Below are 23,190 nucleotides of genomic sequence, written 5' to 3'. Positions count from 1 at the left end.
GTACAGAAATTGTCATATAGCATCAGATGAAAATTCAAATCTGTGCTGACTTGGTTTAGATATTTGTCATGTCTAAACATGACATGTCTCAAAAGAGAAAAATAAATAAAGGAATATTTCAACACTTAACTTATCATTATCAAATGTTGGTAAAACGTTTTTAAAGGTCAAAAGTTGCCACGCAGTCAACTTTCTACCTTTTTAATATGGTTAATGTGGGATCCAAACCTGCTGACAGTATAACTGACAGGACAACTCCAGATCGGATGGGCCTGGTGCTGTTTAATTACAATTCGGACGCTAAAATGCCACGTGGCCCTCATCCGGAAGGTGGCGCTGTGTCATCGGGGCCAGACTGGCTTTAATGAAGACATGCTTTGCCTTTTGACTTCCACTGAATGAAACAACTGTGGAACGTAAATATAGACCATATCAAATTTGACTTTCAGTTAGAATAGAAAACAATGCTGGTGCATATTGACTTACTTGGTATTTATTTATTTATTTATGTGAAATAAATACGTTTTCCCTTAAACGTGAATGAATGAGGTGTATCAGAAGTTATGTTAACTTCAAGTGCTCCTCGTAATTTGCCACTTCCGTAGTCAGACAGCACTTTCTAGTGCACTCCAGCACTTAGGTTAGACTTACAGACTACTATGTAACTTGACTGCTGTTTTATTTTTAAGAGCGCAAAACTAAAAAGCACTGAAAATAAAACAAGAATCACACCATTACTATTCTTTCATCTGTAAAAGTGACTGAGGCCATTGACAGGACAGGCTCTTTAAACAAGCTAAATCTTCAAAGTCTGTATAGAAATAATATGTCCAGAAATCAACGCCTGCAATGTTTTAGTTGCTGGCCAGTTTAAAACGTCACCTTTGACCCAAGGTGAAAGTGCAGAATTTTTGTTTCATCATTTAGAGACAAACATTTACCAAATAAAAAAGGTAACTAAAACATTAGTTAAAATTAAAAATCTCTACATATTTTGCATTTGATATGTCCAGCAGACGTCTTGAGCAATTTTTCTCGATATTATAAAAAACCTCTATGAAGTGCATTATAATAGTGTATATGTGAGTCTCCATATACTTTGATTGAGAAATGTCCGACAGCACGTGAACGTGAAACAACACACAAAACGTGCTCTTGGCCCCGCCCCCTTCGTAGTAGGGCGGGGAGGCGCCATTGTTCGGTAATGTTGATGTCAAAAAGTTACACAAGCCAATGATGAGCTTGTAGAACAGGACGGTTTCACAACGCAGCACAGGAGCGCCATCTCCACCGGTCACACCTGCAGCCTCAGAGTCTGTCAAAAGGATTACTACAGAAGAAAAACACCTTCAACGGTGCGAGGGAAATCAGCGGGAAAAGCATTTCGTCTCACGCGCGTTTTTCCCCAGCCCTTCACGAGCCAGTGTCAGTGACCGCAGACGGTTCCCACCGGTGTGTCAACAAGTATCCGTCGGCCAGTCGTCTGTCCCGGGTCACTTCACCGAGCCTCAGTCCTCACCCGCCAGCGGGCAAACAATTTCCGTCATGGAGTTGACGTCGGTGATTGCGACGACCGGCAGCTCCTTCGGGTTTTTCAGACTCGTCAACGCGGGGGTCCGTGAACTGCCCACGCCCGAATCTGCCCACAGGAACGTGTGGAAGTGGAGGAACATCTCCACGTCCTTCGTGCACAGCTTCATCACCGCCATATGGGCCGTGCTTTGGTGAGGCGCACCGAATAAACACAGTTTTATTCATTATTATTATTATTATGTGTAATGTATTATGTTTGAATTAAATCAACATCTTCCTGGGAAAGGATTGGTTCAGATGTGTTTACCTGTGTGTTAAAATTTTGATTTAAATATGCACTGATGTAATATTAGGTCAGACTGTATTTTATTTATGCTATTTCATTATTGATCCTGTTTTTTTCCCATAACCTCACCCCGATGCATTCAAATTCATAGGGTGTTAATGTATATGAATGTGTGAGAAGTATGACACACGGGAGACCTGATTAGTTTAAATGTAGATCGAGCTGGTCTGATTCAACTCTCAAATGATGTTCCCGAAACTTTTATCTTCACTTTTAAAATGCTGAACTGAACTTTTTTTATTTTTTTATTTTTTTATCCTTGCAGCTTTTTCCTTCACCCAGAGATGGCCGAAGACTTGATAGAAACCCACTCTGTGTTTTCCCATGCGTTGGTGTCGTTTTCCATCGGTGAGTATAGCAGCAGGTCCACACAGTGTTCGCTGATGAATTACAAGTTGAGTCGTCTGAATGGGACACGGCAGCGGAGGGGAGGGTGCAACCACACATGCTGCCGCTCCTCAGGGACTGTGTGGAAGTCACATTAACCATCCAAGCTCCTCTCCCTTTTCCCTCATGATGTCTTAGTTTAATTTTGTAAACATGCTCAAGATGTCTCCAATTAAATCATAGTCACCGCTGCCTTCGGCGCGAATTCAACCGGAGATGTTCATCACACAGCATATTGGGTATGTTTCGGGGTGTGTGTGTGTACTCTGGCACACTAGTTGTAATTTCACTAAATTCGATTTGGCTTTACTTTTACTGTTGTTGCTTTTGTGCCCACATAATAGGCTACAGTGTGCTCTCTGAAAACTAAATTAAAGGCTTAGATAAATTAGATTTCCTTATGAACTCTCAAACTTAGGGGGGCATGCTAAGTAACCCAAATTCTTAAAATAGCAAAACTTGCCCTGTTTTAAATTTTTCATCATTAATCCTTAAATTATTCCAAGAGCAACAAGTGTCACTTGAGAGCGCTTTCATCCACACGTTCATTGGACGTGTGCCGAGCAACAAGTTCTCCCCGAGGATTCCCAGGATGTTTGACATTCCTTTCAAGAAGCCCAGCCCTGGAAGCTGGCGAAGCGAGGGCATTGTCAGGGTGTAGAGATCAATGGGGGGCATTGTGGTCGGTCCCAGGCCCGAGGCGTAACCCCGTACAGTCATGTGACATCACCAGAACAGCAAGTGCGCAAAAAAAGTCAGTTGATTTATGCGCGCCGTCCACATCAGATGCTAGTTGTGACTGAAGGGGGGAGTAATCTATGCAAAAACAAGTGGAGCGCTTCTCCCAAACCCTCCCATCAGAAATGTGGTGTGATTCTTCTGTGACCTCAGCGAGGAGTTTTTTGTGCAGCAGATCTGTGCATTCAGCTCAGCTCGCTTGGGATACCACGCCGCAAACATCGCAGTGACACGCCATCAATGACTGTCCACATCTTGAATGAAGACATCGTCCTAAGATAATATCTCGCAGAGAAACCCACGAATGGTTAATGTTTTACTTGTGTTATACCCTGTGTTGCTAGTGGAAAGCATAATTCTCTCGACCCGTGTTTAATCCATAACATAAAATAGCAGGTTACCTCTAATACAGAAAAAAGGAAAATTTGAAAGTGATCATCAAGTATTGCTCCATGGGTACAGTACGTTCTGTTGTTACGGTTTCAAGAAGAACACAAAATGCGAAGTTTACAAAGCACAAAAACAAAAAGCCACAAAGTCAAGATGTTTACATACCTCAGCACCGTGATCAGTATCGGACTAAGCCCTGTGTCTTAATCATACTTAACCAGGTTATTCCATCAGAAGCCTAATGTTCGCACAATAACCCGGTTGTATGACTAACTGGTTTAAGAAAGGAATTCCCTTTTCATGTAAACATGCTGTTGAATCTCCCTCCACGTGGTGTTGAATGGACTAAAGTAAATGTGTCAATTACTTGGCAAGAAAAACCTGCCCTTTCTTCCACTAACTATCATATTCAGGCTTTGGGTTGTAGCAAGTGAAACTTCAAGCAGTGTTTGATTCCCTTGTTGACGCATAGAGTCCCGAGCTTCAGGACGCCGTCTTGTCCGTGTGTCAGAGTAAAAAGTGAGGAGAAATGATCGGCTAAAAAAAAGGCAGTTTTGTCTTTTTCACTTTGTCATTCTTCATTTTTCCACCTGTGTGTTCTTCACACGGATGATTGAGACAGTACTGAATGATTAAAAATGAGTTATTAGAAAAACACAAGGGCTAAGATAAGAAATGTCAGTGAATTGGCTTTTTTTAAATTTAAGAATTCCGTTGGCGGTTTGTGGCATACCTTGACCCATGCCCAACCTCTGGTGGGTAAATGAAGCTACTGTTGGGCGGACTGCGTTGGGTAGGAGTTTCCCTTGTCCATTGTCAATGCTCCTCTGAAACAACAGGAACAATTATGGAGAACACGTTTTGAAAATAAACCAATGAACGTTTGAATAATTCGTTGGTCTGTGGCTTGGTAGCAAGTCTGTTTGTTGACGGCGCGAGGTACCCAAACATGTCGTCACACCAACAGAAGGGTCCTGGGGTTAATTCCTGCTTCACCAAAATCCCTGAGCTCATGTGCCACCCCTCAGTCTTCAACAACTCATTATTTTTCCAGCATTCAGAAGAGCTGTCACCATGGATACGGCTGGTAGCTGGGGAAGTGGTGGGGGGTGGTGGATATGAATAGCCCCTCTCCAAGACACATCTTGGTTGCCATCTCTGTCGCCATGGAAGCGGGGGTCGTCCCCCAACACACTTGACAAACCCGAGGCAGCTCTTGTCAAAAGAATCTGTTTAGCATTTCATTTGATTAATGAATCGCTGAACCTGAAAAATGAAATTGACCTTGGCTAAATTGTACCTATCCCCACAGGTTATTTCATCTATGACTTCTTTGACATGGTGCTGAACCAGAAGCTGAGTCAGTCCTGGGAGCTTCTCTTCCATCACGTTGTGGTAGGTCTATCAAGGATTACGTAAAATGAGCTGTGGTCCAAGATTTTATATTTTGGCCAAAGATGTTTCACCTTGACTGCTACTGTTAGGGGATATAACCTACTCTTTACATCTGAGTAAGAAATCCTCTCCCTGTGCATTTCACTACGAATCCAGTATCCAGACACTAGTTACTGAGTAGACAAATCTCGCGCCCAAACCCCAACATACCTGTCAGAGGCACAGGCACGGGAAAGACAAAATACCCGTCTTTCTTGTCTAGTTCTTAAGACAGAGTGAGGGAGGAACAAAGAAAATCATTCCAGTGTGACAGCCCCCACCTCCCCTCCAAAGCCTCAAACCTTCTTTCACGCCTTAAGAAAGATGAACTCCACCCGACTCCCTTCGTCTTTTGCCATCCATTTAACCACACAACAGTTTTCTAGCTGATTCCCTTCAGATCCACTCATCTTCATGATACGTTGACACTCAGCCCGATGGGACATATTTTCCTGTGGGAAGAACTGGTCAGGACCCCCCCCCCCCCCCCCCCCCCGGCTTTTAAACACTATGGAAAATAAATAGTGGAAAAGACCTGAAGTGGAAACGCAGAAACTAATCCCTGAATGAATATTTTCCTCCTCTGCTTCTGGCTGCATGACCTACATCCAAGACTGTGCTGATGTTGTGTGTGGTGTTCTGTTGCCAAACTCTTGCTCTTGTGATAGTAGTGCTTTGCTCACCTCACAAGGGCTGTTAGGTTAAATTTTTACTTTAAGTGCCTCTGACAGGATTGGAGTGGATTTGTACTGTACAACAATGATGATTTAAGTGTGCGTCTGTTTTACGCAGGAACTTTTTCATTCTGAAACGTGTGGAAATATTTGTCTGCGGAATTAACAGTTAAAAAATGGACATACAGCAATATAAATATAATCATACAATCTTAGGTACTCCTGTACCAATTAATGTCGTGGTGGCACTTTTCCAACACATTTTTATAAAATAATAAACCCTGTTCAGTATTTCTCTCACACAAACAAGCTGAGGGACTGGAACTTAAACCAACACGGAGGCTGACGCGGTTGAAGGAAACTGGTTTTAGCAGTCCAGTTGTTGCATGATAAGATATGGGAGTTCCTCGCAACAAACACATGGCATAACAACCAGCATGAACGATCACCCATGTTACCAAATAATAGAGTTAGAGGATGGGAAAACGTAGCGACATTTCATTTGTTGAATGCTGAAGTGTCACGATGCCAAATCGGGGCACGATGGTCGCTGAGTGCTAGTTTCCCCACCAGTCATTAGTACAGGCTACTGCGTCTTTCTATTTGTATTGAATCACTTACCTTATTAGTGTAACTTTATTTTGTTTTGTTGCTTATAGTTTTTTATGATGTTTTTCTGTAGGTTATCTCCTTTATTGTCCTGAGGCGTCCTGACTTTGCAGAGTGTCTTATATTGTTACATATATTGTGGGTCGGCCTCTATGGTGTCAAATGTCAGAATCCTCACTATTAATGATGCTTTTGGTTGTCTGGGGATTTAAACTAGGTGGCAAAGGCCTTACTAAGTTTGAGAGAAGATAGCTATACCCCCCCCCACTTTTTCCAGAAAGTCTTGTGTTTTTATCCCCTCCGCTTCCTGGAAGCCGAGTGAATGGGTGCTTTGGTGAGGCCAGCTGGCTTCAGCTTGTCACCAGGCTGTGGGAGATACAGAGATTTCTTTCTCATTCACACGGCTCTTTGTGCTTCTCCGCTAGCTAACCTTCCTTTCTCTCTCTTTACATGGATTTATTTAGTAATCAGAACAGTACATGTACTTACCTTGTAAATGTCCATCCATCCGTGTTTCATAGGTATATCAAATCTTGTTAAAACGCCTAGGGTGTGTCAAATCTTTGAAAGCTGTGTCAACAATCCATGACATGAGTTATATGTTTTATCATGATATCTTCTCTCACATATGCGGACAGACATGAGCCACAAACGGAAACAGTCAAATCATGACTTTGTGGATCATTTGATCGAATTCTGTTTTTACTGTGAGGACAGAAGTTGACGCACTTTCGTTAATATAAATAACCGAGCCTTAGAATGACATCACCCGAGTCAGGACATTTTCCTGAACTTTTCCAGAGAGGCTGTATGTGATAACCCAAATTTCCAACGCAAGTGTTGCTGTGGACAAAAAACAGAACATTTCTTGCCAGCGCCAAAGTAAAATTTCCGCGCGTCTGACTCGGAAAAATCTCCTGCTGCTTTTTTCATATCAGCTCTTCATATTCATATTTTCCAGTTTCAAGCAACTGCATTGGTTTTGAGGGTAGATGTAAGTTGTCATTGACATTTTCGTAAGCATCCAAAACAGTTTTATAGAAAGTTTTATGTCAGTGTCAGAGTCCTGTTTGTAAAGTCAAACCTGTGTTTTTTGTCTCATCTCCTTTTTCTCCTCTGCTGTTTTGCTCTGTTGATATCCCCATTTCCTCCCTTAGTGTTTGTCAGCTTAAATGCATATTTATGGTTTTTTTTGGACGCCCTCATTTCTGCAATCTGACATGAGGGTTTCCTCTCTCACATAGCCAAGAGTAAGAGTATGTGGTGTAACAGGTGTTTTGTGGATCCCTGTTGTCTGAGTCACCCCCCCCTCCCATTCTCATTAACTGAAGTGGAGATTACCGCTTCTTTTCTTCTGTCTGAGAAACATGTCGGCCCTGTCACAGCCGCTGACGCCTGATGAGATCCTTGTCAGCCATAACCTTGTGCTTCCTTTGGTAAACAGGAAGTCCTGATAATTCTGCCAGAAATGATGTCTCCTTCTGTATAGGTTAAGTATGTATATAGCCAATATATAAATCGTATAAGAAATGCAACACACAGTAACTTTAAAAGTAATCATAAATGTGAACATGTTGTGTCGAAAGAGAGCAGTGTAATTCAATGTGTTCTTCATGCCATTGTTTGAGCTGCGCCAACAGATGTGTGGTTAATGTAAAACCAAGGTTTGTTTGCTATTCTTGTAAAAAGAAAAAAAAAAATGAACGCCGATCCTTTGTTGAGAAGATTTCAGCCTTGTTTGTCAATGGCTCTTGAAAATACTGAGCTTATAGTAAGTTCAACCAGAGGTAGGAGGGCAGATATGATTTTATTTTCATGAGGAACGGAAGCATGTGAATAACAGTGTGACCAATGTTCCATTCTGAGATCATCATTGATAATAAACGGTAGAAACAACGAGTTTGATCAGTCTTGTGTGCCCTCTCACACGGGTGTTTTCCCAACATCTTTGCTGTTTCCTTCCCAAAATAATCTCTGTCATCCGTCTCTCATTAGAATGAATTCAATTATCTTTGTAGAGTAAGGCTCAAGGCAGAGGGTCACCAAAAGCAGATTAGTGTCACGGGTTTATCGTGTATCTGAGGATCTGTGCTGTTTTCAATAATATCTGCTCTGCCCTGTCCGGTGTGTCCACTTCAGACTCAAAGGTCTGTAGATGTTGGACCTTAAAAACTTAAATATTCTCCACAGTATGCTTCCTCTATTGATCCTCATTGTGTAACATTTTACCATAATTTAGACCATCATCAACAAAACGCCCTATTTCACAATCTAAAATGAACTGGGGAAAAAAAATACTGGATTTGCCCCTTTTGTCCTAATCAGCACCAAAATGACATGTTTTTTCTTTCCATCAAGTTTCGTGAAAATCTGATCTGTAGTTTTTGTGTGAACCTGTTGACTGACCGACTGAACGGGTGTGAAAGCATAACGTCCTTGGCTGAGGTCATTAGTGTGTGTCCATACTTGTACCTAAATGCACAAGTTGCTCTTATTCACACAGAAATGATGACTGGTTGGCTTTTGTGACACCCCTGGGAAGTAGTGAATTTTCTCAATTCCCTTGTGCAATTTCCAAAATTGCTATATTTTAAATTTGGGAATTTTCTCCTCCTCACTTGTATACTCCAGATCGCTCCATCTGGATTGGGAAATTCTGTAAGCAGGTTCTCAGGAAGGACATCTCTGTATTTAATAGAGACACATTTCAGTTTATCAGTCGGTGTGATGATGCCCTTTATAACCCAGAAAGCTTGCACGCTCATATATGTTATATTCAAATTCAACCAGTCACATTTGTCCTCTTCAAGGTTCCTCTTGCACCAACCTCAGAATTGAATGGAACATGTCTCAGTTTACCAGGCATGAAAACAGATATTTGTAGGAGGAGTGTGAACACTTTTGGAAAGCGGGAATAAACTATATTTGGTTTTTGGCTATGTTGTCACTCGTGTGACACCAAGGGCTCAATTTTAACTATTGAAGCACATGACCTATATTGCATGGCGCATTTGAATTTAGGGTGTGTCCAAATCCACTTTAGCTAGTTCAACAGCGGGATAAAGGTTGCTTCACCAGTCGCATGGTTCAAAATGGTTGTACTCAACCTATTAACCTATGCCATCTCCCATTCCCTTTAAAAGCCAAGTGCACAGTTTGCTATTGTAATAACAGATTTGGCAGGTAGAAAAGAGTGAACAGTTCTCTGCAGAGGAAACGGATCTGCTCTTGCGCATTGTAGGGTATGAGGGTATATATATATACACTTATATATACATATAAGGGTATGTTAAGATCTTGATAATGCACCCTTAAAATGGCAGGGAAATACTACACCACTGATGGTGGACCAGGTTTTTGTTGGTCAGTTGCAGATTCATTGCTGACTATCTAAGGAACTACAGCAAGTGACAGCAGTCCTTTCGTACAAAGACTGGTAAGATTTATAATCCTTTCAGTCTACATTTGTTCGGAAGTCTCACCTCTCGGCAGCCTCTTGGCACCAGATTCCTGTCTAAATGACTAGGGAGAGAGTCACAATTGCATTTTCAAGGTACACACCGGGAAATAAATACCATGTGTGTAGAATTTCCAAACAAATCTGATTAAAACAGTGTACAAGGTCAAATGACTGTTCACTCAAACTAAGGTTTAAAAGAGGTTTTTTTTTTTATCGCCTACAGGTTATACTTCTTCTATGCATATGGAAGGTCTTTCTTGCATTATTGCAACAACACAATTTGCTTTGTGTCCCGTTCGGCTGGTTTGAAGCAGACGGTTTGCTGACTGGGGCGAGGGGTAGGACATGCGTCATTTGACTACCATCTTTGGCGTTGCAGACTTTTCTACTCAGGTTTCCTAAAGTGGTTTGTCTCTGTCGTCCAACGTCTCGGGGCAGCCCTTGTTTATATAAACAGCTTGGCTGTTTCTTGATGGATATGCTTCCTCCAGTGGTTAAGCTTTCATTGACAACAACATAAACCAGCACGTTGAGAAGGATAGAGTGTGGTTTCTAATATTCCCTTGTGTTTGTTTTTCATGTATAAAAACAGCCAAGGCCTCTCAATACTTCATGGCAGCAGCTGATTTAATATGCGTGGTATGCTTTGGTTTTTGCTTGCCAGCCCACAGATATACTGTATTTCCAGCCATCAACAATCTGTGGGCTCTGCCACTCCTCTGTTTTGACCCATGCTTTTGCTAACACATGGAACGAGCCTTACTTTAAAAAAATCTCCAGTGTCAACATCATGCAAACCAGGAGCTGCTGGAACATCTGTTGTTTTTGCAGAAACTTTAGTAGAGCACACAGTTAGCTGAGTGAGAAGCCCTTGGATGATGCGATTACGATGAGAATAGCGACGGCCAATGCGATGGAGAGAGACATATTGCAAAATAGGAAATGAAATGTGTTTGTTGAGTTTTTTGGCGGGCAAAGATCATGATGTATTTCTCAGCAGTCTCATCATTTTGGTGGGGGGAACCCCAGGAGGTTTCCGCTAAATTCTGTGTATATCCAGGGAGGAGGACAGACATCTGGTCTCCACTTGAACCTCAGGCTCCCTTGAGAGAGAGACACACACATTCAGCAAATGTTTCCTGAGAGGGCTTTTACAAATGTGTGCACCCCCTCATAAAGTTTCTTCACTGCAGCTCCACTCCATATATCACACTCACGGCCTTGTTTTCGACCCCTCTATCCTTGCATAACCTCCAAACATCTCCCCCTCCGGCCTCCGCCCTAGTCCACCTACTCTCTGCAGCTTGTTCCGCCCCCTCACATGAATACAAAACCAATGAGGGCCTCCGCACTCTGGTAGTATTATATGTTGTTTGTGTGTGGGTCTTTTCCCTCATGGAATAACGGTCACGCTCTGAAGAATTTCCTTGTGTTGTTTTTATGTCTCCGGTTCACAATCGTCTAATCGAAGGCAACAAACTGCAAAATGTATGGATGGTTATTCTTGTTTCTTAATCCACCAACTAATTTAAGAAGAAAATGATAGTTTAGACTGACAGAAACAAATATTTATTGGTAATCCCGTCATAGTGCTTATCAAGGGTAAAATCCAGTGAAGTGAAAATAAGCTGTACAGATGCAGGCAACATCTGTTCTGAACAGAACAGGCTAGTGTCAATGAGCCTTATATTAAGTATATGTGAGAAAAGAGCAATTATGTGATACACTCATTTACCCCATACTTTCCATAAAGACTGGTGGCTGGAGAGTGTCCCTAATTATGAGGTGGCATTTGTTCACAGTTGGCGTAAGAAGTATTAATGCTGTTTGCAGAGGCATCCATTCATGCGCAGATTTTGATAAGAGAGCTGACACTGTAAACTACTCGTCATTGCTGAAAAGCAAGTGAGGGCAAAGTGAGACATGTGCATTTGAAGGGATTAAAGTTCACTACGACAATCAGGTTGAATCCAGCGAGGGAGGAGGGGTTTGACTGCAGGGCTCCTCTTTGGGTGCAGGGTATTTGAAAGTTAAGCAGACAGTCAATGAGGAAAAACACAAATATTTATAAATGCTAAGGGCATGTAGAAACAATCTCTGTTTATTTTTGTCGGCAGTTTTTTTTTGTTAAATATAAGAACCTGCCGGCCAAACAGTCGATTACTCAATTAAATCCAAACAGCTTCTTTATCTTTACCCCACGCCCTGGCATAGCTGGGAGCAATAAATAAAAAGAAAAGAAAAGAATAGAATATGGTCGAATGATTCCCACTAGTAGGTTTGATGGATATTGGATGGATTTGGATATTAAATCATACTGCATATACTTTATTATACTGTAAATATTGGTGGTTTTTTTACAGACTCAGTGGGCTAAAATGCACAAGAAGACTAATTCTCCTTTTAAACATTTTTCTTAATTTAGGTTTTTATTGCCAATTTTTTTTCTCTATATCCCTGAGCTGGCTACTTTTTTATTCCCACTGGCTGATTATTCCATATCCTTGTGGAAATCCACTGGACAAGAAAAAAAATAAAAGAAACACACATACACACACACACATCAATTGCCACACCTAATGGCCTTCAACCAATGCATATAAAGATAGAGAACAAACTTGGCTGAGATCCAGTTGCTGTGGGAATAACAGAGTATGATTCAGAAACCAGTGTGGGCGGGAATGCAAGCATGTAAGAGTTCAGCATAGAAACAACCTCACATTCAACACATGTAGTAAATGTTTCAATATTTTCACAGTAATCCTGAGATATCTACAGTCATTTTCGGGGGGTTGTCAAGCTGGTTTAGTGCTGAATTAACTAATTATGTCCAAAATTGCAGCCCATGAACAATGGGGAATACTGTCAGATCTCAAGAGCTGTCTGCTGCTTTCTTGGTTCTAATGAGCGTTACGATGCAGGGATGGAAAAGCCATCATTGGCTTTTATATTTCCTTGGCCACTCAATGAAGAAGTGAGGTTATGGCTGAGACATAATACAGTAAACTCAAGGCAATACAAATCACCGCTTCTCCCTTCACACCCAGTACCTGAAAACATCCAGTGACCAAAAACACATCTATTAACAGTCACAGAGCCTCACCCAGATGATGGAGACGACTCTTTCTCTCAGTATGTACTTAAAGTAACACACACACACACACACACACACACACACACAGACACTCTCACTTACAACTGCATACCTACACAATGCTAATTGATCATATTTGCAGTAATAAGTAATTGTGTTTGGACACTTCTGGTAAATTCCTGACCACACGTCAGCTGAAATGTCAGCTGACGGTCGTTAAAGCAGGTCGCATGACTATCGTGTGTGTGTGTGTGTGTGTGTGTGTGTGTGTGTGTGTGTGTGTGTGTGTGTGTGTGTGTGTGTGTGTGTGTGTGTGTGTGTGTGTGTGTGTGTGTGTGTGTGTGTGTGTGTGTGTGTGTGTGTGTGTGTGTGTGTGTGTGTGTGTGTGTGTGTGTGTGTGTGTGTGAGATATCGTTTTTTTTTGTCTCAAGTTGTCATGCTGAACATCCTTCTTTCCATTTCCTCTCTTTGAGCCTTTGTAAGTTCCTCCCACCTTCTCATCGACCCACTGCAGGTCTGTCTATGACCAGATGGTGAACGTGTCCTATAAGTTATCTCCCCATCGACTTCACTGTGGTCACATCCTATCCCTTTGTGACCTGTATAAGAGAATCACCGCCTGTACGATCATCTATTTTTTCTGGATTGAAGCTGTTTTTTTCGTTGTGCTTGCATCATTAGGGGACAGGGAATATGTATATCTGCAGAATTTTTTGACACACACACACACATACACATACACACACACACATGCATAGCTATCAGGTAGAGTAAGTCATATATTTGGAACCCATTTTTATCATCATTTGACCAATTAGGCTGTGAATATGCTCTCAGAAGCATCGGCGTCTTGTTGGTGTGAGTTGTTTGTGTGTTTGTGAAGCTGTTGAAGCCCTCCTTTTTTGGGGGGGGGCTGGACTGTAGCTGATACTAAACTCCCCATCCGGCTGTTTATAGCTCATCTGCCAACAACCCGCCACCTCTGACCTCTGCTGCTATGAGACTCTAGAGAGAGCATGTTTTTTTTTAGGATGTATGTGTGTGTGCAACACAACGAGCTTCTAAGGTTAATGACCTCCTACATCTCAATGCACCATCCTCTTGTTTAATTGTTTTCATTATCATTCAACGATGACTTTGTCAATTGTGACAAATGGGCTGCGTCTGTACTGAACCTCACCTCTGACGGAGCCGGCAAGTTCTAAGCCAGTGGTTGGGCAACTGGTTTGACACGGATATCCTTAATCACATCTTTGTCTGACTATTGTAACAAAGTGTGTGCCAAGTTTTTCAAACATTTAAAATATGCAAGGGCATTTACAAGAAAGGAACAACATGGGGATGTGAGTGGCTGCTGCTTCAGTAGTGTAACAAGTGTATGGATCTTATGCGAGAGCGTTGAAGGCATGAAAAATGTCAAAGTAAACGAACCTTGGGGTTGTTGAGCCTCCGAGAGAAAGGGGCGACACTGAGAGCTGGTTACCTGGTTCAACAGGTGGGGGGACATAACACATACTGTGTACTGCTAATGACACGTACCTGTAGACATGTCAAATGCCATACACGTAGAGGTGTTCCGGTACCATTTTTCCCTTCCTGACAGATTCAGATACCTGGACTTTGTGTATTTTGACCAATACAGAGTACTGATTTTATACCAGTGCATTAAAAAAATAACAACCTAAAAAGAAACGTATTCTAACAGCTGTTTGCAAACACCACTTCTATACAGGGTTGGTGGCCCTGTATAGAAGTGGTGTTTGCTCTTATTGCCGTTTGGCCTGGCTCAGGTTTAAGCCTTTGAAAAACAGATACATACAGAGAATGAATGACATACAACTTCTTTTACACAGCTTATAAAAATAAAAGACATATAAAGTTTTAAACGCTACACTTACATTATAAAACTTTGCAAAAGCAATAATTAACAATTCCATTAAAAACTGTTGACGTGCAGCCACAGTTTAGGAAAATAAAATACCTTTTAGTCTGCATCTTTCCAAGTAACAGTACAAAACAACAATACAGTACACATTGCCGTTGTACTTGTGGGACTCTCCAGCATGATGTATTGCAAAATTGATGACATTTTCGCTAGCTCTGGCTAATGTATACACTATCGGACATAGATTCTATAGAAAATTCTTTGCTCTATAAACAGTCCTTGCCAGTGACAGTACGGCGCAACTACTGTTTGGAGCGGTGAAGAAGTAGTGATTTATTAGTGTAGCATTAGTCAAAGCGATCGAAAATGTCAGCAATTTGGCAGTATGTCACGCTGTAAAGTGCAGTTTTGTCTGAATGGAACTACTGTAACGATGGGGTATCGGATCGGTACATAGATTTGCATGTGCCATTGCATGATTTCGGCAGTATCGATACTATAATCTGGAATCAGAACATCTCTACACACAAGTTTACTACTCTGTCTAATGATTAGATCTTTGAATCCCATGTCCATGGACTTCTGATCAATTCCCCTCAATCTAGCAAATGTATATTTAGCTTGTGTTTACCTGTCAGCTTAGCATCTGAACACTGATTGCCATAGTTGTTCAATATAAAAGCACAAACATCAGGTTTCACGTTGTTCATAGCACCATTGGCTGTCCTTACCTACCATCATGGCACCCAGTGTTTCCCCGCTGAAAGTGGGACGAGAAGGTCCCTCACCAGAGAACATTTAATTGAGCCCACAGGGAGAAAATGCAAGGAACAAACAGCCACACCACCTTGTTTTTCAGCCCTTTGTTTGGAATTTGTACAGGTTAATGGCTATAACAGTATAGGTTAATGTATGTAAGTGCAGTCCAAAGGTTAACTGAAACACTACTGTCCCAGACTACAAACCCCAGTCGAATAATTCTCAGTCTTTCTGTAATAGATATTTTTATCCTGATCACACTAACGTCATCAGCGACATCACAGAATGTTGCCTTGTTTAATTTCAATCGGGCAATGAGCATTTAACTGGAGGTTCCTGTGCTTATTGATGACAGGCTATATGAGATAGGGGGAGTTGAAAGTTCATTCTTAAACATGGAAACGGCAGTGTGCAATACTATCGCACCAGAGGGTCCATTACTTCATTCACACTTCATTTAACCAGTTGTGTCCCATTTAGATAACAAGATCATTTGTTCTAGAGAGCGCCTGGCTGAGAAATTAGTTAGACACAATCGACCAAACACTTAAAAATACAGAATCACAAGTAAAAAAAAAAGCAACTAGATTTTAACTCCATTTTTTTTTGCAAATAGTTCCAGGCGTTGGGGGGACGGTGTCAGTGAGGCTGTTCACAGTAGGGTTACATCCATACTACTATGTTTTCATTTTAAAACTTCGCTTTTAGTTACTGCAGCGAAGACGATCTGCTTCCTGTATGTGAATGGTCACATGATACACGTTTTCAGCTGTGTTAGCATAGATGGGGATTAAAACGGGTACAGAGCAAAAACATTCATCAGGACGAAGATCATTTTTGTTTTAACGTTGTAGTACGGATGGAGCCCCAGGGGTTTCCACCAGAGTTTTTCTTGCAGATTACAATGCAGATTATTAGAGCACAGACTAATTCAACCATTTACATCATTTTAATACCTGGAAAAATACACCAAATCACAACTTGTCAACTTCTCAAAATTAACATTTTTAAAAAGTTTGTAAAACCAACAAAAACTAAAAGAACAAATTAAACTTTTCAAAACAATGATATAACTGCTCTGCTATCAACCTTTGCACCTTAGTTAACAGATGACTCATTGGCTTATAGAATATATATAGACACCAATAAAACAGATCATAAAACTAGATACACATGCAGGAGGAATGCACATTTCCACAGTAAGAAACCTCATGTAGTTTCGGAATGAGGTTTGTTATGTTTTAATTTCCTTTACAAGTTAATGAAGTCACATTGTCCATAGTCCTTGATCCATTCTGCTCTGTTAACCGTTTGATATAACGCTTTGTATTGGTCATAATTGTGCTTCTAAATTAAATCTATTTAAATCTAAATGTCATTCATCATCAACTCCCAGTTCCTCTACAGTTGTATTCCATGAAGTCCTTTGGCAGGTGTGTGTTTTTAGCATTTTTTTTCTTGTTGCATAGACTTTGTCACTGAATTTGTCTTCAACATCTTAGGTCAGGGTTGTATAACTCTGTTTTGACCTTCACAGTCCCATGTTTTGTCGTGTTTTCTCTTCCTAGATCAGATTACACTTCAGGTAATCCACCACTGTGTGGCGTGTTGATGAGAGTGTGAATGTAGTGTTGTAACACACACACCCACGCAAGCCTTTCACATGCCGTTTCTACTGAGGGCATTGATGTAAATCGAACGCAGGGTCGAGAACCTCCCACTTCATGTTGTGTAAAAACTCATGTTGAATTCATGGGACCTTGTAAAAATCCCGTAGCTGTGCTATTCTTTATCATTTATGGATTTTCAATGTTTTTTTAAATCCGACTCTTTAGATTAATCTCATAATTGTTCCGTTTCTTTTTCTGCGTATTCTTCGCCTGACAAACTGAGTATTTTTCCAAGGACTGAGTTGAAATCTGTAGTCAACGTCATTATTTGTTGACTTTGATAACAGGGTGTTGGGACACGCCTCATTTATCTGGGAGTTTTTCAGAACTGTCCTCCCATAGAACAAAAATTTCACAGGGGTGTGACTGACCAACACTGCAGTGTGAGCTCACGTGTTTATGAGATGTGTGTGTTTGTGCGGCTTTGTTTTCTCACTGAAAAGCACTGCTGCCTGTGGGATGACTGTTTTCCCTCCCAACACGCCGACTCTTGATGAGGCACGCTCTCTGCGCTGCTAAATACGGTGCTTTCACTGTCGTCATTGTAATTGTTCGACAGCGTTGTTCGTCATCACTGTCATTATAACCTGCCGACGGGTGAGGAGACCTGATTTGCACTGTGATTGCTCGAGGTGTGTCTGGGCAAGTCAGATTACGGTCAGATATCCAGCCGGAGAGTTTGCAGTGATCGTTAAACAACGTGGGCATCGGTATAACGATGTCTGTAAAGAAGAGTATTGGGGCCCAGACAAGAGTGAAAAAAATGAAGAAGGATTTTTTTTTTTCCCTTTTACATTTCGAGAATAAAATCGTCGAGAGGTGAGAATGCCAAGAATAAAGTTGAAATATAAAGTTGAAATATGGAGAATAAAGTCTACTCATCTGGGCCATCAAGTCCATTTAGAGGAGCGACTGTCAAGCTCGTGTGGTTTCTCCTTCTGAACAGATCAAAACACTACATTGTTACTAAAACTGACTCGTGCTCTTGCCCATACGCTCTACAGAATGTTCAGGAAGTTTTCCCGCTGGGGTTAACGCCTCTGACCTCGGACAACCTCCTGCTGCATTCGTCACATGTGAAAGGCAAACTCCGGAAAACGTCAATAGCCATTTTTCCGCACATTTTCTAGAGTGTATGTCTGAAAACAGCTTCTGTTTATGCATGAAGATGCAGATTTTAGTGACTCTACTGACTAGCACTTAAATCCATGACTGGATATCTCGACAGTGACTGGCCAGACTGGGTTGCCTTCATGCCAACCATAAACCATTCTGCTGATTTATAACCGTAGTTAGTTTTTGAAAGACTTGGAGAAATGTGGCCAAGAACAACAAGTATTTACAACCATTTAAACTGTTTTTCATAGAAGTGTTAAGCTTTTGCAGGGTGTGCGACATGTCCGGTGAAGAAACCTTTTGCACCTTTTTTGAGCCAAAGACAGAAATATTACACATGGTGTGAATGCCTGTCAGGGACTTCATTCTATGCTAAGATTCTCCACTGCCTTGTTGCTTAAACCTACGACCGTGCTGTGCTTCACATGACTGTTTGTTGCATTAGAGAGGGCGTCCTGTGACCAGATAGGAAACACACAACACAAGATGCTTCTCCAGTGTGATCCCGTGATCCCAGAGACTTGGCCTCACTTTGGACTAAACATGGCAGTTTTAGGTGTCAACAAATCAAATCAAACTAAAGTCCAGTCTGTCGGAACACACTCTGTCCCGCGGTGTGCTCCGAGTGCGAACAAAGCTGTCGAAATGTGGACAGTGTGAGCACCGGGGAGCCGGCTCCTGTGGAGAGTTGGCTTAACAGCCTGCTGCAGCACAAACGCATTTCTGTCGTCCGGATTTTAGACCACTGCTGTGAGAGTGTTAGACAGCGGCGCTTACTGCTGTCACAACATACCAGATACTGCCCGTAATCCTTTCTCCCCCGACTCGTCACTGTAATGTCAGCAGAAAGCATCTGTGTGTGTGTGTGTGCGTGTGCGTGTGCGTGTGCGTGTGTGTGTGTATGTGTGTGTGTGTGTGTGTGTGTGTGTGTGTGTGTGTGTGTGTGTTGCTTTTCTCAGACAGGTTTAATGATACTGCTGCCACCTTGTGGGGTTTATCAGTATGTTACATCATAGACTTTCATAAGCACTGCTCAGCAGAAATCAGTCACGGGTACGGTTTCCTAACATATGGTCAAACAATGAGTAAAAATATTGTCACCGTGGAAACATGGAAATCACCTACGTCATTCTGTTGTGTTGGGCAACAGGAAAATTCAAAACAAGCCTTTTCTTTTTCATGCTGAAATTTGAAACTTCTTAAAAATATATATTTTTCAGAACTCAGTTCTGCTGTAAAATCATTGCATACAATATTAGAATAAAAAAATTGAATGTCTTAAATAAAGAAATGTCTGAAAAGTTGTAATCTCTTTTGCTTTAAGACTGTTACCAAATGTTGGGAGTAGAGTCAGCTCTGCTTCAAATCACCAAAATTGGTCATATTTTACCTTTGCCAAGCAGGTTATGTGATTGGTTTGGTTTGTTTGTTAAGTTATGGAAGGATTTGCATGAAAACTCCATCAAAGATAGGACTCGGTAACAGGTGATTCAGATCCAGGAATTCTTTGAAGGCTTCTTCACAACAGATAGATAGATGGATGGATGGATGACATTTTGAGCCATATCCTCACAAATACATAACGTTTAAAAAAAAAATATGTAGGTCAGATGGAGATGGGAATGCAAGTTTTGGGTGAAACAGCGTAAAGGTGGGGGATGTTTCTGCATAATGCAGCACGGTATGTTTTGAAAATACTGTTAACAAATGCTCTGCCACATCCGTTGTAACATTCCTCCTCCCTGTCTTCTTCCTCACTGTCTTCTCCTGTAGGTCATCACCTGTTTTGGCCTCTCTGTGCTCTCGTGCCGCTACGTGGGCTTTTCCGTCGTCGCCCTGTTGGTGGAGATAAACTCCGTGTTCCTCCACCTCAGACAGATGCTGCGCATGGCCGGCATCGCTGCAGGTACGCTGTACCGGGTCAACAGCATGATCAACCTGGGCACGTACGTGGTGTTCCGCATCAACACCCTGGCCTGGATGACCCGCTGGCTGGTGCTCAACAGGGAGAATGTGCCCCTCCTGGCCTACACGCTGGGCAGCGTGGGCATGGCCATCATGACGGCAATGAATATTGTCCTCTTCTATCGGCTGCTCAGGAGCGACTTTTTGAAGAGCAGCACCCGGGAAACCAAGAAAGACAAAGATAAGGATATGTAGAGAGAGAGAGAGGGAAGGTAGAGGAAGAGACACAAGAAGGATAAGATTCATAAACACACTCATTGCTGTACGCTTAATACCCTGTGGCTGAGATTTGGTAGCGTTTCGTCTTTCCCTAGTAAACCCATAGCTGGGAGACGGAGGGATCTTCCCATCTCTCATACTGTACAGGTACGTCCACGCAGGTTGTAATCAGCGGGCTTCATTCCAAACACAGATCTCACACACAGCCTTTTACGCTGAGAGCTACATTCTGCCTCTCACTTAGTTTTGACAGTTTCTGGCTCCAGTCGTCCTGAAGTGCCGTAGTGGCTCACTGATGGTGAGTGGAGGATTGTAAAATGACACCTAACACCTTACTCATGTCCCAGAGGGTGATTCAGCTAGATCTTTTACTAAAATGTAGCTTATGGTTAGTGAATATGCACAAACAAACCCTCCAACACCCATGTATGCATCCATATTATATACATTTTGCATATAATATACATACACATGCCGTTGTGGGTTACTTAAAAGTCTCACATGAAGTTTATTTAAAGCAGAGTAAAAATAATTAATGGAATCCAAATCCTCTTGGTGTGTGACAGTAACATTGCAGTGGTGACCATTTCTTTTCCTTTTCCTTTCCTTTTTTTTACACCAAATATCCTCAGCTAAAAAACACCTGCTACCTCCGAAAGCATGTAACAGTTGTTTACGTCTACAACCAAGCTCCACTGTCGGTGTTTGACTGGTAGTCTGTTGTCAGAGATTAGGAAACATGTCATAAGAAGAAAACATTTGTGTCAATTGCATCAGGAAAATTCAGCAAATATCAATCCTCACTCGAGGAGATGAGGGCACATGGATGGTGAAAAAATACTTTAAATGGCCTTAAAAGTAAAATAGATTCAAACGAGGATTGTATTTAATTCACATATCTTGAACAAATGAATCAGAAAAACTAAAAAACAATTCGCTTAGCTTGTGGATCAATTGCAGTGACAAAAAGAGAAGAGAGGGTGCCGTCTGACCTCCCAGCAGCCATCACATTGGTGGACAATCTGCAGTTGGAGCTTTCAGACGGCAGCAACTGTTATATCTTCATTTGGCCTATGGGGGGCAGCAAACTCCTACACATCACCTCAGTGACCTCAACCAGAGATGTCTTCATTTTGTCACATCTCCTGCCTTTGTTTGGAAGTTGCCAATAAGCACAGACGGATGCTGAGAAACTCTCCAGGTCGGTCGGTGTTGGATCAAGAAGGTCTGAGATCACAGCAGACTGTTAAACGCCAGGCTGCCTTCTCTTCCCACTCAAACTATATTACACCACAGTCCTTCCATGATATTGGGGATATTTGATACCATTCATGTTCCGTCTTGTTGCTTTTTTTGTGTATATTAATTGTCTGAAGGGGGGTTAAATTGTGTATATTTGTAATTTATTCGTACCTATAATAAGTTGGAGATTTATAGATGGAATGAAAGTGATGTTCAGTGAAAAACACTCTGTTATATATATATATATGTTGTTGTTGTTGTTCGGGCCTTTTGCCACTTCAGGCCAAATTTGAAATTTTGTTTCTCCAGCTACAGTTTTCTGGACCTAAAGCTTCTATGGGCCTGAAACTGCTGCTTCTGAAGCTCCAAAACATCTAGTTCAGAAAGGCAGCAGCCGCAGCATGTTAACTGAAACTCACATAAGCTGATTTCAGACATGAACTTGGCTCTGGGCTTTTTCCCGGATTTTGCCGTTTAAATACGAAGAACGCAGCAGGAGACTGCGCGAGTCAGACTCGTTCACAACAGCAGGAACATTTCTGGAACATTCAGGTGATGGGTGGCGCCTGGGTATGAATCTTCCTGCTGTATTCACTCACGTGGGCTCACTCTGACATTTTCCGATAATTTTACATGCGGGAAAAGAACAGCTACTCTGGACAAGTTCAGGAAAATGTCTGGATTTCAGTGCATGTCTGAAAGCAGCTTTACTCTGCTGCAGTTCTAAGGAAACAAAATTTAAAATGTAGTCAGTTTATTAAGAACACTAAGCTAAAACTAATCCAGTCTGACAGAGAAGTCTGGTAATAAATCCATCCGTCATGACAGTGATAATATTTAAATAGTTTCAAAGAGTTGCTGATTCCACCGTATGTGCAGCTGTTGAAATATATTGGATTATATGGAGAGATTATTCACCCCACTCTCATTTATACATATGGGGTTACAGTCCATAAAATTCAACTACGGCCTCCAGATATATCTTGAATACCGCTGTACAACAAAAACTGAACATTATAACCTTCATGAAGGGAGGATTATAACCACATGAAGTGTTAGACTTCATTTGTTTTGGATGTGTATCTAATGAAACTGCCACATTTATCCACAAAGTCCACATGTGTTTCCTTTTTCACCAACCTTCTTCACAAAGAATGTAAAATGGGGGTAAAAGAAAAAATGTTTAAAAAAAATGTTACCCCCCTAAAAAAAGAATTGTCCACATTCAAATCAAGACATCACTGCACTAAACGAACTGCACTGTGTGGATGGAAGGCGGTAACGTTTAAATTACTGTTGATGGGAATAATTACCTGTTGCCTTAAAAAAAAGACTTGTATTATTATCTACCTTTTTATTGTGAATCTAGATCTGCTTTATTTGACAGTTTTTCAAATTGTTAGGGCAGCTTTGTGGTTGTAGCGAAGAAAACTGGGGACAATTTAGGTTCTTTCTAACAAACAAGCTTATATTTGTGAATGTGTTGTGCAAAGCTTTAATGTTATGGCTCTGTGGAATTGTGAGAAAAAACTGAACAGCCAAGTCAAGATTCTTCTTTCAATTGTCGTAGTGACACCGAGGGTTCTCTGGCCCAAAAAATAAAATAATTAAGATTCAACTTTCTTCACTCCAATTCCTCCTCTTTTTGACATGACTTGGTTTTCTAAAC

The 23,190-nt window shown here is 41.5% G+C and overlaps 1 protein-coding gene across 1 annotated transcript; it reads left to right on the top strand.

The window, feature by feature from the left end:
* Nucleotides 1-1,185: 1,185 nt before the first annotated feature.
* On the top strand, nt 1,186-23,139 carry tlcd2 (TLC domain containing 2). Its single transcript, XM_035622951.2, has 4 exons — nt 1,186-1,724; nt 2,145-2,227; nt 4,707-4,789; nt 19,869-23,139. Exons 1-4 carry the CDS (start codon nt 1,546-1,548, stop codon nt 20,253-20,255), a joined length of 732 nt encoding a protein of 243 aa, XP_035478844.1. The 5' UTR covers nt 1,186-1,545; the 3' UTR covers nt 20,256-23,139.
* Nucleotides 23,140-23,190: the final 51 nt, after the last annotated feature.

The sequence above is a fragment of the Scophthalmus maximus genome, chromosome 11, assembly GCF_022379125.1.
Source record: "Scophthalmus maximus strain ysfricsl-2021 chromosome 11, ASM2237912v1, whole genome shotgun sequence".
Classification (NCBI taxonomy): domain Eukaryota; kingdom Metazoa; phylum Chordata; class Actinopteri; order Pleuronectiformes; family Scophthalmidae; genus Scophthalmus; species Scophthalmus maximus.
The sequence above is the reverse complement of the archived record's forward strand: the minus strand, read 5'-3'. Positions and strand labels throughout refer to the sequence as shown.